Source organism: Myxine glutinosa, chromosome 13, assembly GCF_964187855.1.
Source record: "Myxine glutinosa chromosome 13, kmMyxGlut1.1, whole genome shotgun sequence".
Taxonomy (NCBI): Eukaryota; Metazoa; Chordata; class Myxini; order Myxiniformes; family Myxinidae; genus Myxine; species Myxine glutinosa.
This window is the reverse complement of record NC_136273.1, coordinates 40,432,689-40,450,268: the sequence shown is the minus strand read 5'-3', so window position 1 is coordinate 40,450,268 and position 17,580 is coordinate 40,432,689. Positions and strand designations below refer to the sequence as shown.

The following is a 17,580-nucleotide window of genomic DNA, read 5'->3' as shown; positions in this document are numbered from 1 at the left end:
CAATATTTATATTAATTTAGGACACGTGGATTACCTCCCATTCGCCCTTTCAAAATTATGGATTTTCCGCCCTTAAATTTTCTCCATTTTTGCTTTATAGGAAGGAAACAACCAAAAACACAAATTATGTTTAAACAATGTCATATGAATTTGACTCAGAGTTCATAAATACTTTAAAGCATTTGATCCAAAATAACCGACCTTGGGTCCTTGCTTCATCATTGCCTCCATTTTGGACTTGAGCAGGCATAACTCAGCCATGGTCTGATCCTTCTCAATTCTCATGTGGCTCACATCGGCTTTCAATGCTATCTGCTGCTCCTCTAATGTAGCTTTTTCTCTACTTGTACTTTTCACCGCAAGGTGCAATTTACACAGCTCTTCCTGCAGCTTCCCTTGAGCCTCTTCAGCCTCGTGAGCTGCAAAGCGGTAGCGTTCCATTTCTCTCGTTACCACCACCCTGAGCTCCTGCACCTTTACCTCAGCAGCTTTTCTCAGTTCTGCCTCTTTTTCAGCAGACCTCCACAAACTCATTGCCTCTGCTTGAGCAATTTCCTTGGCACGTGCTTCTTGCTGGGCCAGTTCCTGCTCACACATACACATCTCATTTTTTCATTTCTGTTCCCCACAATTCCACATAGTCTCACAAACACACACACACACACACACACACACACACACACACACACACACACACTCACTCACTCAATTAATTGTACAGTATCGGTTGTTCCTAAACTTAAATAATTTAAAGGATTGTTGTAAATGATGTTAATTTCACAACATCCCATATTCAACTTTATTTAAATTGTAAACCTCAAACATAGTTTCTCCACCTAAAGCAAGAACCTTAACCCGTAAGCAACTGACTCGTTTCCCGACTGCATGGATCATCAGCTGGGCACCGTTCTTCCTCGAGGTTTCAATCCTTTCAGCCCAGGACCTCTCCAAACGGCGGATCCACAACCTCGATCATGGATCCACATCAATAGATGGTAAATCAGTGGATCCACAACCTCAGTTGCGTCCAGGCAGTCAGTCAACACACACACACACAGACACACACACACACAGACACACACACACACACACACACACACACACACACACACACACACACACACACACACACACAATCTCTATTGATCAAAGCTGAGGCCTTGAGGCAAGTTCCAGCGAGTAGTACCCTTGGGGTGTATTACTAGCCCCACCCCATCCACGTCACCTTTTCACCCTCAATTATTTTGGCTCAAGGTCTTTTAAGGACAAATCTTACATTCCATCGCTACAACTATATGAGAAGTCGTTTACACTACACGAGGTTGAGTAGCAGCCATAACTCAGAGGGGGCGCTTATATTTACGAGCTTATTTCCTTTTAAGCCAATCAATTAATCACTCTAGCCTCTGAGGCTATTTGCATAGCTTGTACAAAAGGAGAGTGGAGGATGATGGGAAATTGAGAATAAAAGGGGCAAAAAGGTGAGAAAAGGCTGCATGATGGAATTGGGAAAAAATGGATGAGAACAGAAATGATGTTCGGAAAAAGGAACCATCCGGGAGTGGGAGTGCAGGAGAGGGAGATGGGCATTGCACACACAAGGGGGGAGAATTGGGTCAACATTTCCATGTATGGGGCAGTCAGGTGATGCCTGAACAATTGAGGTCATTGTTATGAAAATAAACAAATTCTGAGGTTTATTGAGCCCTGTTAAAACGAATTATGCTTGTCGTGAATTCCATCTCAATAACTCAAATCCATAATCTTACCTGATATTTTGCTGCCCTTTCAAGCTGCTGTCGTAACTGAGCCTCAAACTGTGCCACTTCCATCCTTGTCTGCTTGACCTCCTCCTGCAGTTTCACAGCTTCGGCCTGGTTCTCATGTTCAACCTGGGAACCATAAAAGTGCCATTCATGTCACGAGCGAGGACACCAAGCTGGGTACGAGTTGCCTGTCTGATAAAAGCCAACATACACGTTTATCCAGGCTGAATGAAGCCTTTTCAACACTTCTCTGCATCATTTTCAGAATTAATGACGAAAACCTCTTCCTGCACTTGACTTCCGGTTTGGAGATCGGGATCTAAGCTAAGTTCACCCGACCATTTACATTGTGTTTTACTGTTTCATTATTATTATTTCTGTTTTGCTGGTCGTGTTTTTCGTCGGTTTTTCTGTCCCAAACCGTGTCCTGATGTGTTGAATCGTTTCATTTGTCTCCCGAGTCGAGTCGGGCCTACCTGCCGCAAGCAGTCGAGTGTGCTTACATTCCATTAATTCTCTCCATTGCTTCGCTCCTGGTATTCCATCAATTGTTACTAGTGATCCCGCAGCTCAATAAATTTCCCATCCTCCCTTGGAAATTTGAACAGGAGAAAACAGGAAAAAATCTAAATCAGCCGTCCACAACTTTTTGAGATATCCTGCTATGTATCGTTTTTGGCCCTATCACCCAATGGTGGAGATTCACTTAAAAAATTATACTAGCCGGATCCGAATCTGGATCTTCACCAAAATTGAAGCAATTATTCCTTGTCACACACACAACCTGTCCACCAAGTTTAGACCAAATCCATCCATAACGTTTTGAGATATCATTCTGTATGTTGGGTTTAGCCCTATCTCTCAATGGTGAAGTATCACTTAAAAATTAAATAATTCTCATATCCGAATCCATATTCAGATCTTCATCAAAATCGAATCGACTAGTCCTTGTCACGGACCCAACCTGTCCACCAAATCTCGTCCAAATCTGTCCATAACTTTTTGAGATATCCTACTATGTATCGATTTTGGCCCTGTCTCCCAATGTTGAAGAATCACTTAAAAAATGATACTAACCGGCCCGCCCGCGCGCCACCAGGCCTCGCTCCAAGCTCCAATAGATCGCACAATTCGACAGGCCCCGACGCGACTCGCTTCGCTGCACACCACAAGGTCCCTCGCTCCAAGCTCCAAAGCACCGAGCACCGAGCAGATGGTTAACCAACGACCACCAGGACCTCTCAAGACCAAGAAGAAACGCAAGAGCACAAGACGTCGTGCAGCATCGAGACAGCCAGAGAGGGACGTGCAGCACGAGAGGCAGCGAAGAATCCAAAAACTAGAGCTGCTGAAGCTGTCGTGCAGCCACTTTTATCACCTTGCGTCCACTCTCCTCCGATGTTCCCTCTTGCTGGCACCCTCTCATTGGCCGAGTCCCTCCCACCTGGTATTGCTCGCCCTGATTGGCTGGAGGTTCGCGCCTTCCGCGCCAACCAGTCACTCGTTCCCTGTAGCGTGGTGATAGCTCGTGTCACTCTATGTTGCTCGGCCTGCCGGAGGTGTAGCTGGCGGCGGCCCATGCGGCGGTGCCCCGAACTGGCCTCTTGCCTATTTTCTTCCGAAGTCATTGTCAGGGAAGGGAATTTAATTACTGTGTGCACTACAGGGCCTGTCTAAGTGTTTATATGGGTATGCATTGCCATAAGGGACAAAGGTTTGATTACCAGGTGTGACACACAGGGGTTTATCTTAATCCCTACACTATCTAACACCCGAACATCCTGGTATGTTCACAAGCAGACATCTTAACCCGACAAACCGGACTAACATAGAACTTATTACAGGGTTGATTCCCCATCGCGACAGACGAAGCATGTTACCTATTCAGATCTACCTGACTCTAGATATTGCTTTACCCTACCGACATAACAATATAATCATCACAGTTATGACAATGATACAGACATAATGTAGAAATAGAAAAGTTTGTGAAAGAATGATCCATCCTTACCTGTCCTTTGCCTAAATGGTCACGCCGATAGGCCATCTCTGCCTCCTGCTGAAGCCTTTCGGCCTCTTGTAGTGCCTCTTGGCGACTCTCAAGTGCATCCCTCTCAGACGCTTCAAGTTTCTGCACCTGCTTACCACAAAGACCTTTTCATAACATGGCACCTTAGCAACAAAAAGAGAACCCAATGGCTCTGATATCTCGCATCGTAGAGTCAGGTGTTCATAACGATGATTTTATACCTTCATAACTCATGACATGACTATTGTATACAACTTGCAATCCACTATATATATATATATATATATATATATATATATATATATATATATATATATATATATATATATATATATATATATGTATATATATATATATATAAAGTAAGCACACCCCATGTAAAGTTTTGACTTTTTCAACATATTTCAACATACAGCTATTTTATCTTCATTTCAACAATATTGATAGAAAAAGGTGATATAATATCACAAATATCATGAAACATTTACATTTTGTAGTCCATTGTATAATTTAAATAAATATAAATGCAAATTTCGCATGTGGAAAAAGTAAGTACACCCCTACATTTATCACTACTTCAAATACCTAAAATTAGAATCAGGTGCACCAGCTCAGGTGCAAATGATTAGAACATTGTTAGAGAGAATTTTGGAGGAACCAGTCTCATTTAAACCTCAGACATTTAGTTTGGTTTGCTCAGTGTTGTTGAAGTGTGCGGCGTCACCATGCCAAGATCAAAAGAGCTCTCTGACGCCTTCAGAAAGAAGGTTATAGATGCCTACGAGTCTGGGGAGTGATTTAAAAAGATCTCCAAACAATTTGATATCAATCATTCGACTATCCGGAAGAAAATCTACAAGTGGAGAAGATTCCAAACAACTGCCAACTTGTTCAGGCCAGGCCGCCCCAGCAACTTCAGCCTGAGAGCAGACCGCAAGATGCTGAAAGAAGTCTCTAAGAACCCCAGAATGTCATCACGGGACCTATAGGTAGCTCTTGCCACTGTTGATGTCAAAGTGCACGAGTCCACCATTAGAAAGAGGCTGCACAAATTTGATCTACATGGGAGGTGTGCCAGGAGGAAACCTTTGCTGTCCAGAAAGAACATCAGGGCAAGACTAAAGTTTGCCAATGAACACCTAGGCAAAGACCAGCACTTCTGGAACAATGTGCTCTGGACAGATGAGTCAAAGGTAGAGCTATTTGGCCACAGTACCAGAAGACATGTTTGGCGAAAACCAAAGACAGCATTTGACCACAAGAACCTGATACCAACTGTAAAGCATGGTGGTGGAAATATTATGGGTTGGGGCAGCTTTGCTGCATCAGGGCCTGGGCAGCTCACCATCATAGAATCCACTATAAATTCTTCATTGTACCAGAGGGTGCTTGAGGATAATGTGAGGCCATCTGTCGGATATTTGAAGCTCAACCGAAGGTGGACCTTGCAACATGACAATGACCCTAAACATACCAGTAAATCCACCAAGGAATGGCTGAAAAGAAAGAAATGGAGGGTTCTGGAATGGCCAAGTCAAAGCCCGGATCTAAAGCCCATCGAGATGTTGTGGGGGGATTTGAAACGAGCTGTGCATGCAAGAAACCCCTCAAACATCGCACAGCTGAAAGAATGCTGCATGGAGGAGTGGGCAAAAATTTCTCCCAGTCGATGTCAGAGACTGGTAGACAGTTATAAGAAACGCCTACTTGAGGTTGTTTCTGCCAAAGGGGGCAATACCACCTATTAGAGCCAAGGGTGTACTTACTTTGTCCACATGCGAAATTTGCATTTACGTTTATTTAAATTATACAATGGACTACAAAAGGTAAATGTTTCATGATATTTGTTATATTATATCACCTTCATCTATCAATATTGTTGAAATGAGGATCAAATAGCTGTATGTTGAAATATGTTGAAAAAGTCAAAATTTTACATGGGGTGCACTTACTTTTTCACGTGACTGTATATATATATATATATATATATATAAATAAATAAATAATAATATATATATATATATATATATATATGTATATATATATATATATATATATATATATTTATATATATATATATATATATATATATACAGTATATATATATACTGTATTTGGCTTTCCCATGGCACACCCAAGGCCACCTCCTCTTATGGCTTTTAATGTGGCTTTAAAGATAAAATAAACGTGAAGTTAATAATACTAAGGGATTTTTCACTTTATATCCAAGAAAGAACAATAATTGTGACTTTCATTATTCATCATAACCATATATTGATTTGTGGCGTTCAAATGAAATACCAGAAGAAATGGAATTCAATCAGATGAGAGTTGTCCACACCTTGTTTTCCACCTGCAGAATCTTCTGATGGAGCTCGTCAGACTGAGCTTGATGCAGCGCTGCTTCGGTCTCGGCTCGTTCCTGACCAGCTCGCGCCTTCTCGACGGACTCTTGAAGGATCTCCAGTTGGGCCTTCATGCGTTCTTCCTCATTTGACAGGTGAGTGTCCTTCTTATGAAGCTGTTCTTCCGCCCAGGCCTGTCTCTCACACGAACATAATTTGTAGACTGGAGTGACTGTCATTATTTGTTTTCTAATTTCAGGAAAACAAAGTAATTTTTTTTGCCATTTTGCCGGTGGCCAAGACCCTATGATTAGTATGGAACACGTTTCTTTGCTAAGTATTTGGGCACAGTGATTGATATCAACTTGAAATGGAGCAATAATTCCCAAGTGTTGGCCGGTAAAGCAAATCAAAGATTGTATTTGAAAAGGAAATTGAAAGAGTTTCATGTCTATAATAGCATTTTGGTTATTGTCTAGCAGACCTTCACTCAAAGTATTCTTATTTCAATTTGATATGTACACTGTACAGTCACGTGAAAAAGTAAGTACACCCCATGTAAAGTTTCGACTTTTTCAACATATTTCAACATACAGCTATTTGATCTTCATTTCAACAATATTGATAGATAAAGGTGATATTATATAACAAATATCATGAAACATTTACATTTTGTAGTCCATTGTATAATTTAAATAAACATAAATGCAAATTTCGCATGTGGAAAAAGTAAGTACACCCCGACATTTATCACTACTTCAAATACCTAAAATTAGAATCAGGTGCACTAGCTCAGGTGCAAATGATTAGAACATCGTTAGAGAGGATCTTGGAGGAACCCGTCTTATTTAAACCTCAGATATTTAGTTTGGTTTGCTCTTTGTTAAGTGTGTGGCGTCACCATGCCTAGATCAAAAGAGCTCTCTGAGGCCTTCAGAAAGAAGGTTAGAGATGCCTACGAGTCTGGGAAGGGATTTAAAAAGATCTCCAAACAATTTGAAATCAATCATTCGACTGTCCGGAAGATCATCTACAAGTGGAGAGGATTCCAAACAACTGCCAACTTGTTCAGGCCAAGCCGCCCCAGCAAGTTCAGCCCGAGAGCAGACCGCAAGATGCTGAAAGAGGTCTCTATGGGTCCTACAGGTAGCTCTTGCCACTGTTGATGTAAAAGTGCACGAGTGTACCATTAGAAAGAGGCTGCACAAATTTGATCCACATGGGAGGTGTGCCAGGAAGAAACCTTTGCTGTCCAGAAAGAACATCAGGGCAAGACAAAAGTTTGCCAATTAACACCTAGGCAAAGACCAGCACTTCTGGAACAATGTGCTCTCGACAGATGAGCCAAAAGTAGAGCTATTTGGCCACAGTACCAGAAGACATGTTTGGCGAAAACCAAAGACAGCATTTGACCACAATAACCTGATACCAAGTGTAAACCATGGTGGTGGAAATATTATGGTTTAGGGCAGCTTTGCTGCATCAGGGCCTGGGCAGCTCACCATCATAGAATCCACTATGAATTCTTCATTGTACCAGACGGTGCTTGACGATAATGTGAGGCCATCTGTCAGAAAGTTGAAGCTCAACCGAAGGTGGACCTTGCAACATGACAATGACCCTAAACATACCAGTAAATCCACCAAGGAATGGCTGAAAAGAAAGAAATGGAGGGTTCTGGAATGGCCAAGTCAAAGCCCAGATCTAAATCCCATCGAGATGTTGTGGGGGATTTTAAACGAGCTGTGCATGCAAGAAACCCCTCAAACATCGCACAGCTGAAAGAATTCTGCATGGAGTGGGCAAAAATTTCTCCCAGTCGATGTCAGAGACTGGTAGACAGTTATAAGAAATGTCTACTTGAGGTTGTTTCTGCCAAAGGGGGCAATACCACCTATTAGAGCCAAGGGTGTACATACTTTTTCCACATGCGAAATTTGCATTTATGTTTATTTAAATTATACAATGGACTACAAAGTGTAAATGTTTCATGATATTTGTTATATTATATCACCTTTATCTCTCAATATTGTTGAAATGAAGATCAAATAGCTGTATGTTGAAATATGTTGAAAAAGTCAAAACTTTACATGGGGTGACCTTACTTTTTCACGTGACTGTACATTTGGTAATTTGTTAAAAGAGAATGAATGGTAAGAGATGGGAAACACCCAGGAAGATTGTCCAGAGTGTGATATGGACAAACCTTCAATCAATTTGTGCATAATTCAATTTACCCGTTTAATGCCAATGCTCACCTTCACTCTTTCATTCCTCTTTTCTCCCGCCTCTGGAACAAACTCCCCCACTCCCTTCAATCCCACCCCTCTCTCCAGGTCTTTAAAACAGCTGTTCACCACCATCTCTTATCTTCCCCCATCCAAAACCTTGATCTTTTCTACCCCCGCTAATTCACCCCAGATCCACTTTTTTGAAATTCCAATTTCTTTCCTGGAAGTCCTTGCAGTGCCCATGTGTTTTATACCTCTCCCACCCCCCCCACCCCCCTTCCCACGCCTCCTCCCCCCAAGCCCTCTCCCTCCCACAGATCTCTCGATGTCCCTGCTCTCAAATGTTGTGTTTGCGTCCTTCCCCCTCTCTCCCAATCTTGTCTACCGCTCCCCTTATTATATGTTTTCTGTGTCTGTTTGACTTTTTGTGTGATTAATGTTAGCTCTTTCACGAGCCTCGATTTTGTATACAAAAAAAAAAAAATTTGAAAAGGGTGTGATACACCCTTTCTCAATCGAATTGTCAGTGGATGAGAAATTTCCATGTTTCATGTGGACAAGAAAAAAGAATGATATGAAATGAAATAATCATGTGTTTCAGAACAGACGGATTCTGCCCATCACGTCCATGTCCATTGGTGTACGAAATGCCTCCTTTAAAAAACTTTGGAATATTAACTTCCTAACTTTTATAATACAAGACTCTATGGCATAAGTTAAGCAGTTACAAACTGATTTGATATTTTGAGTTCAGGCCATAACCCCTAGGATGCAGCATGACAAGTTCTGAAATTGTTACATTACAGTACAGTATAGCAAATTGTTCCACAATTGCTGACATGATGACCATTATTTATCGGCAAGGAAAGTGCACAGAACTATTACTATCGATGCAATGCTAAAGTCCCCTTATAGTCTCACCTCGTTATTGAGCCCAGGTTCCACAATTACTCCATCACTCCGCTCTTCAGGCATTTGCTTCAGGTTTGAGGCACACTGATCTGCTGTGGCTAAGTCTCCCTCTGAACCTTGAACTGCTGCTTGTCTTTGGAACTGTAGTGTCTCTATCATGTCCTTCATTTGGTCCGTGGACAAACTGACAGTGTCCAGATTTGTTGGTACCTTCCATTGATCTTGCCCACTTCTTGCCGTGGGCGTCAGGGAGTTACGAACTAGTTTATGTGGAGGTTCAGGACTGAAAACATCATCGTCTGAGGTGTACTTGGGAGAGGATTTCCCCCGGTAATGTGTCGTGGGTGAAAGCTCGCGCGAAGCTGGAAGTGTTCCAGCTCTCTGAAACATCCGACCCTCAATGGATAGCGGAGAATGAAGCCGAGCACTCTGCATACATGGCACAGATATTAATACAATGTTACATCATTTACGTCCACCCAACCCTTGAAATACTCGTACCTCTATAATCTGCAAGTGCAGTTTATTTAATGATATTTTGGAAGTAAATAAATAAAATCCTAATTAATGACGTTTTCCTCAAAGTGCATGATACACCCTTCTATATGAAACATGACACATTATATAAACTGTCAAACAAAACTCCAGGCCTCAAAAAAGATTCTACTAGTGCATTGTTTGGGTTACAAGTTGATGTAATTGAAATGCAAGTATTGAAGGTTCCATATTGGTGGACCATTGATTATTGTTGTGGTACCAAGTAGTTTATATTTTCTGGAACAACTATTCAGTGTTCATCCATAGGCCAAAGTTGATCATTGCATGGGGTAAATTTAACGATTATCTTGTTACAATCAAGTGAGACATTTGGGACCATCAGGGCTGTAAGGCATCCTTCCCCAAGATGGTCAATTGGATCTCTTGGGTCATGCCACACCCCTCAGCTGACAATATAAAACCACCTTTAGAGGCCATTTTTCCCCGCAAAGCGGGGGTTGGCCTTTTCGGGCACCGTGGTTGTTGTTGTTTTTTTGTCCCCTGTTTTGAAGCAATGTTTTACGGCCGGATGCCCTTCCTGCCGCCAACCCTTTTTGTTGCCTTTTACGACAAGCAGGGAATTACCAATGAACTGGTACTCAATTAGCCGACCTCGGAAGGATGACAGGCTAAGTCAACCCCCCTGGCGTTAATTCAGCGATCGACCGGGATTCGAACCCAGGATCCTAGGATCCTAAGCTGGCACCCTAGCCGCTAGCCCAACACCAGGGATTTTTCCTAAATTTCCTAAATTTTCCTAAAATGACAATGATATTCCTAAATGGCGTACGATGAGGCAATTATCGGTGACGGTTGATTTATCACAGTTGGAGAGTTTGTTGCTCTAATCAAATAAATCCACATAGACTATGTTTTTGAAATATACTCTTGAACCCCTACAAGAAAAATAAGAGACCACTAGAACAATGCGACTGTGTCGTCAATATGCCTCCGCATAGTCTCACAATAAGTAGATGCCATTACTCTGCATATGCATGGGTAGGGGATCATGTTTGTGAAGTTTCGTGTTGATGGATAAGGTTCGTTTTTCTATCCAAGATGACTGCCAAACTACGTGACCTATTACATCACCATTTTCAAACGACAGCAATACCCCGTTTTACGCCATTTCGACCGATGTCAAATCCGATTTTACGCCACTCTTCTAGAGTAAATTTCAGTTCAGCGAACGTCATTATGTGCGACTTTATGTCACTCCTACATCATAATAGGAGGACGTGAAAAAAATGTCTTTTTCCTTAAAAATATATTTAAAATAAATAAAATAGTACATAAAATTAACAATAAAAGAAGCTAAAAAACAATTTAAAATACAATAAAAAGCACGTTAAAAAATATATAAATGTACATACAGTTTACGTACGCGTAGCTGCTGGTTCTCATTCAAAACAAAGGCGACGCCATATGCATTTTGTCCTGTGCTGTGGTCGCGTGCTTGCTTTGCCTTTCGCTGTTATTGGCGCTGAGGAAGCGCCTTTAGCGATTGACTTCCAGCCAGTGTAACGCTAATTCCTGTCACAGGAATTCTGAGATCATATAAGTGGGCGTGGCAGTTCCTGATTGGTTCGTGTTGGGGAACGCCTTCTTGCTGCCGACGTGACGTAAATTCGCGCACGCGCACTGGTGATTGGCGCTGAGGAAGCGCCTTTAGCGATTGACTTCCAGCCAGTGTAACGCTAATTCCTGTCACAGGAATTCTGAGATCATATAAGTGGGCGTGGCAGTTCCTGATTGGTTCGTGTTGGGGAACGCCTTCTCGCTGCCGACGTGACGTAAATTCGCGCACGCGCACTGGTGAAGCTTACTCGATCTTACTCGATCTTACTCGATCCCATATTACATGTACTTTCATTGCATATAAATTTTACTTCCTCCTAGAAATTCCATGCCCGAACCTCAGCGCAATCCAAGAGGATTCACTTGTTTTTGTGATTATTCCTTTACTGGGTCTGTGTTAGCCATGGGTCCTAAGAAGGATAGTGCTCGTGTTTCCAAGCGTAATGTGGTTACGATGGAAGATAAGTTAAATCTGATTAAAAGGTATGAAAAAGGTGAAAAAGTGTCGGTGATAGCGCATGCCTTAGGGCTGCCACGGTCGACGGTATCGACCATCATTCATGATAGGGAACGTATTCTCGCATACGTCACTGAAAAAGCGCCGTCGGCGAAGAACACTGTTTTTAGTGTTCTTTAAGGTTTAGCGATAGTTATATACTTTCACGAGTTATTTACTCTAGTTTTACGGTGTTTGTCTTCATTTTAAGGATTTTAAAGGCATTACGCCCGGTTTACGTCAAAAACCGAGTTACGTCATGGCTTATGGAACCAATTAATGATGTAGGCCGGGGTATTGCTGTATATGCAACAGTGCTGTTGGATGATATTTGTAAAATTTCACATCGATAGTGTGAGCGGTTTCAGAGATATAATTATTTAATATTTTCCTTCAATCCAATATGGCTGCCAAACCATTTGACCTATGATGTCATAAGTTTAATATTTCAATACAAATGGGTTATAGATCATGTGCATGCAATTTCAGATTTTTAGGATAAGGAATTTGATTGAAACATTTTTGGCTGGTATATCACTTCACCTATGATGTCATCAATATCATGCTTTTGTTCCCCATTTGGAGTACTTGACAATGTGCCAAGTTTAAAAATTTTCCATTCAGCGGTTTCCGAGAAATCATTTTTTAATCAATTGTGTTTAATCCAAGATGGCTGCCATACCACGTGACCTATGACATCACAATTATCACCAAAACATTCTGCATGGGTGTCACTCCTACCCTGAAAGTTTTGTCTCAATGGGATATATGGTTGCTGAGAAAAACGAGGTTTAGCCCATACGGACGGACGGACGTATGGACAGACAGACGGATGGACGGACGGACGGACAGACAACCCGAAAACATAATGCCTCCGGCGACTTTGTCGGTGGAGGCATAAAAAGGTAACTCTTCTTCCTCACCTTGTCCCAGAAGGATAATGGCTCCGGAGACATTGATGTTGATGATGACTGTGACCTTCTTTCTATGGAAAGGCGAAGTGACCTTTCCCTCCATGCTCGTGGAATAGAGTTTGCTGGGAAAAGGAAGAGACGAGGTTTACATGTACTTACTTACACTCGTATACTTCAAACACAAGACGTTTACCTACTTTTAAAATATAAAATGATTGTTATCATTTTGTGATTGGTATAACAATCGTGTTGAGCACACGTAATGTATAACAGTTAATTGAGAGTTATTGTTCACTTTTGTTCTTCATCTATTGTTATCTTTATCTACACGAGAAGGATTTTAAAGATCAGGTTCAATACCCTGATAGTTAAGCAAGGGAAGTGAAACAAAACAGCTTTTTGTTTCATGCACTTCCAAATCTATTATCCCCCTCGTGATTGCAATGAACCACAATAGGGATGTTCCTTACTGTCCCCAAAAGTCTTATTCTCCCACAACATTTCACCTTTATCAACAAAATTACAATTACAATGAGAAAAACCTTTCTGTAAATAATAGCAGAAAGACAAAGTAACAGCCACCTTATTAATTAATTCTCCACCTTTGATTTTCTGCATCACATCGAAGGTTACCCGAGGATGTGAGCAAGAGAACCCGAGATTATAACATTACAATGAACTCCAGCTTATGATTATACTGTAATATATTACCTACCTTATATTGAAGGATATAAATACTGTAGATTCAAGGTACAATCTCGAACCAGCTGATGAGTCTCAGATGCGGATTTGTTAATCTCACCAAAGCACTACAATTTTGGATCTAGATGGTGTACGGAGGCTTGTAACCTTCCCGGTAGTTTGCTATTAAGACTTACAGGAAAAATTTGCATAAAACGGGCTGCATTTGATTTATCCTTGATTTCTCCTTGATTTCTCTTTGATTTATCCATGATTTCTCCTTGATTTCTCCTTGATTTCTCCTTGATTTATCCATGATTTCTCCTTGATTTCTCCTTGATTTATCCATGATTTCTCCTTGATTTCTCCATGAATTCTCCTTGATTTCTCCTCGATTTCTCCTCGATTGATCCTTGATTTCTCCATGATTTCTCCTTGATTTATCCATGATTTCTCCTTGGTTTCTCCTTGATTTACCCATGATTTCTCCTCGATGTCTCCTCGATTTATCCATGATTTCTCCTTGATTTATCCATGATTTATCCATGATTTCTCCTTGATTTATCCATGCTTTCTCCTTGATTTATCCATGATTTCTCCTTGATTTACCCATGATTTCTCCTCGATATATCCATGATTTCTCCTTGGCTTCTCCTTGATTTCTCCTTGATTTACCCATGATTTCTCCTCGATTTCTCCTCGATTTATCCATGATTTCTCCTTGATTTATCCATGATTTCTCCTTGATTTATCCATGATTTATCCATGATTTCTCATCGATTTCTCCTCGATTTATCCATGATTTCTCCTTGATTTATCCATGCTTTCTCCTTGATTTATCCATGATTTCTCCTTGATTTACCCATGATTTCTCCTCGATTTATCCTCAATTTATCCATGATTTCTCCTTGGTTTCTCCTTGATTTACCCATGATTTCTCCTTGATTTATCCATGATTTCTCCTTGATTTCTCCTTGATTTATCCATGATTTCTCCTTGATTTATCCATGATTTATCCTCGATTTCTCCTTGATTTATCCATGATTTCTCCTTGATTTATCCATGATTTCTCCTTGATTTATCCTTGATTTCTCCATGATTTCTCCTCGATTTATCCATGATTTCTCCTTGATTTCTCCATGATTTATCCACGATTTCCGCTTGATTCACCCATGATTTCTCCTCGATTTATCCTCGATTTATCCATGCTTTCTCCTTGATTTATCCATGATTTCTCCTTGATTTACCCATGATTTCTCCTCGATTTATTCATGATTTCTATTTGATTTCTCCATGATTTATCCTTGATTTCTCCATGATTTCTCCTCGATTTATCCATGATTTCTCCTTGATTTCTCCATGATTTATCCACGATTTCCGCTTGATTCACCCATGATTTCTCCTCGATTTATCCTCGATTTATCCATGCTTTCTCCTTGATTTATCCATGATTTCTCCTTGATTTCTCCATGATTTATCCACGATTTCCGCTTGATTCACCCATGATTTCTCCTCGATTTATCCTCGATTTATCCATGATTTCTCCTTGATTTCTCCATGATTTATCCACGATTTCCGCTTGATTCACCCATGATTTCTCCTCGATTTATCCTCGATTTATCCATGCTTTCTCCTTGATTTATCCATGATTTCTCCTTGATTTACCCATGATTTCTCCTCGATTTATTCATGATTTCTATTTGATTTCTCCTCGATTTATCCATGATTTCTCCTTGATTTCTCCATGATTTCTCCTTGATTTATCCATGATTTCTCTTTGATGTATCCATGATTTATCCAAGATTTCTCCTTGATTTATCCATGCTTTATCCTTGATTTATCCATGATTTCTCCTTGATTTACCCATGATTTCTCCATGATTTATCCATGATATATCCATGATTTCTCCTTGATTTATCCATGATTTATCCATGCTTTCTCCTTGATTTATCCATGATTTCTCCTTGATTTACCCATGATTTCTCCTCGATTTATCCTTGATATATCCATGATTTATCCTCGATTTATTCATGATTTCTCCTTGATTTATCCATGATTTCTCCTCGATTTATCCATGATTTCTCCTTGATTTCTCCTTGATTTCTCCTAAGATAATTGTCTGCATAACTTGATGTGGAAAATGTGCTTATTGCCAAATCCATACCTGTGTTTATCGAGTGTTATTGAAGTAAATTGTTGCCTTCAATCAACAGTGAAGTTAGTTGGATCTGTCGAGTTATTTTTCAAGTCCCTGAGAGTTACTTCAAACAGTACATTTAATACTCCAATTCAATTGTTATGAACATAAAAACCGCCGAAAGAAAAGCTTTCAGCAAAACCCCAATCAGCAACTGATAAGGCGAGCGTTGGTTACGATACTTTGTCCAAGTGAGACGATGAGGTTTTCATAAATCCTCCTGCATGTGGACATGTCCTCGTTCATCTGCTCGTAGTGCCACGTCTGTAAGATGCTACTTTCACCCCTGCTCTCCAAAAGCTTATTGTAGAGTTTCTCTACCTTGTCCATGACCTTCTGGAGATCGTTGTGATGCTGCTGTTCAACCTGTACACATAGTTTGAGTGGAATCTCCATATTATCCTGTTGTCCAAATTCTGCATTTCACAGAAAAGCAAACTTTATACACGTCTCACACCAGAGAAAATTAAAACTCATTGAGAAAAAGTTGAAACATTTACAAAGTCAATCATTTCACTTTGCACAAGGATACGCAAAGGATTTTAACACTGGAGGACATTTGGCCCATCTAGTCTGTAAACACCACGTCAAATCAATTTATCCGTTTAGTAACTTAATATCACTGGGGAACTTGGGGCGACAGTGACTGACACACACACACACACACACACACACACACACACACACATACACACACACACACACACACACACACACACACACACACACACACACACACACACACCATGTGTGTGTTTGGTTGTTATCTCCATATGCGGGTTTCAGAAGATGTAACAGAACCTTCCAGGGCTCGAAGTATCCACCTTTGTTTCCGTGAGCATCTCGATTCGTGGGATAAGTTGTGAAGTTTTGTTGTTCTCAAGGTTTTGTTCCGAGGACTCTTTTCAGGATCATCACTGAGCCCCAAACAGTTTCCAACTGCACTTCGTTTGAAGTGACATTTCCAGGGATCACTTTTAAGATTTCCGTGAGGTTCTACTTCATCGGTCCAGTTACTCCAATTATTACTGGTACAATTTTGGCATTCTTCAGCTTCCAAGATATTTTCACTTCATTCTTGAGATCGTGATATTTGGACATTTTCTTGATGTTTGCATGGTTTAGGCCAAAATCGTTGGGTACCAAAACCTCAGTTAGCAATGCTGTGTTTTCCTTTTTGTACCTCAGTACTATATCCGGCCGCAGTGCTTTGTTTTCTATGTTCATGATCGATGTGATCATCATGACGTATGTGAGCATTACTTCCTTGTTTATAATTATTGTTGTTGTTTTTTTTGTATACGTAGTCAAGCCTCATGGAAGTGCTAGTACACTGAACAAATCAGGATGCAAAAGGAACAGTAGAGAGAGAGAGAGAGTGGAGAAACAGCAAAGCTGAAGGCCAAAACAGAGGGAGGCCTGGACAGACAATGGGCATGGGGAGGAACAAGGGGCAGGAGAGGATGCATAGGGTGGACAAGACAGACACAAAAGGAAACTCCAAGAAGGGAAAACAGGAAACCTGGAAGGAGGAGGAACCAGGGTGGGGTGGACAACGAGGGCAGAAAAGATCATGCCCCGGACTGTGGACGATCTGAGATGGTGGCGGACAGCCTCCCCAAAGACCTGGAAGGAATAATGAGACAGAAGAGAACATGGAAGCTGGCACCACTGGTGGGAAAACAGCAGCGATCCCAGACTTCGGTAGTTTCACCAGAAGGGGGTCGGGTCGATGGTGGGCAGGTGCACCCCACAGAATCCTGGGGAGGATAAAGCATGGAAAGAGCAGAGCAGAGGGTACAATACCAGAGGGGTCTGTTAGAAGACAGATGGGAAAGTGATAGAAAGAAGAACCACCTTTTGAGGCCATTTCTCCCTGCAGAGCAGAGGATGG

At 41.1% G+C, this 17,580-nt stretch overlaps 1 protein-coding gene across 1 annotated transcript in view; it reads right to left on the bottom strand.

The window, feature by feature from the left end:
- LOC137438348 (uncharacterized) overlaps positions 1–17,580 on the bottom strand; it is a 160,729-nt gene that overhangs the window by 14,944 nt on the left and 128,205 nt on the right. Inside the window, exons 12-18 of the mRNA XM_078767358.1 lie at positions 15,869–16,052; positions 12,818–12,930; positions 9,293–9,712; positions 6,137–6,334; positions 3,778–3,903; positions 1,770–1,892; positions 202–585 (exon numbers count right to left, since the gene is read on the bottom strand). Coding sequence (XP_078623484.1) covers positions 202–585; positions 1,770–1,892; positions 3,778–3,903; positions 6,137–6,334; positions 9,293–9,712; positions 12,818–12,930; positions 15,869–16,052 — 1,548 coding nt within the window. The remainder of the gene's footprint in view (positions 1–201; positions 586–1,769; positions 1,893–3,777; positions 3,904–6,136; positions 6,335–9,292; positions 9,713–12,817; positions 12,931–15,868; positions 16,053–17,580) is intronic.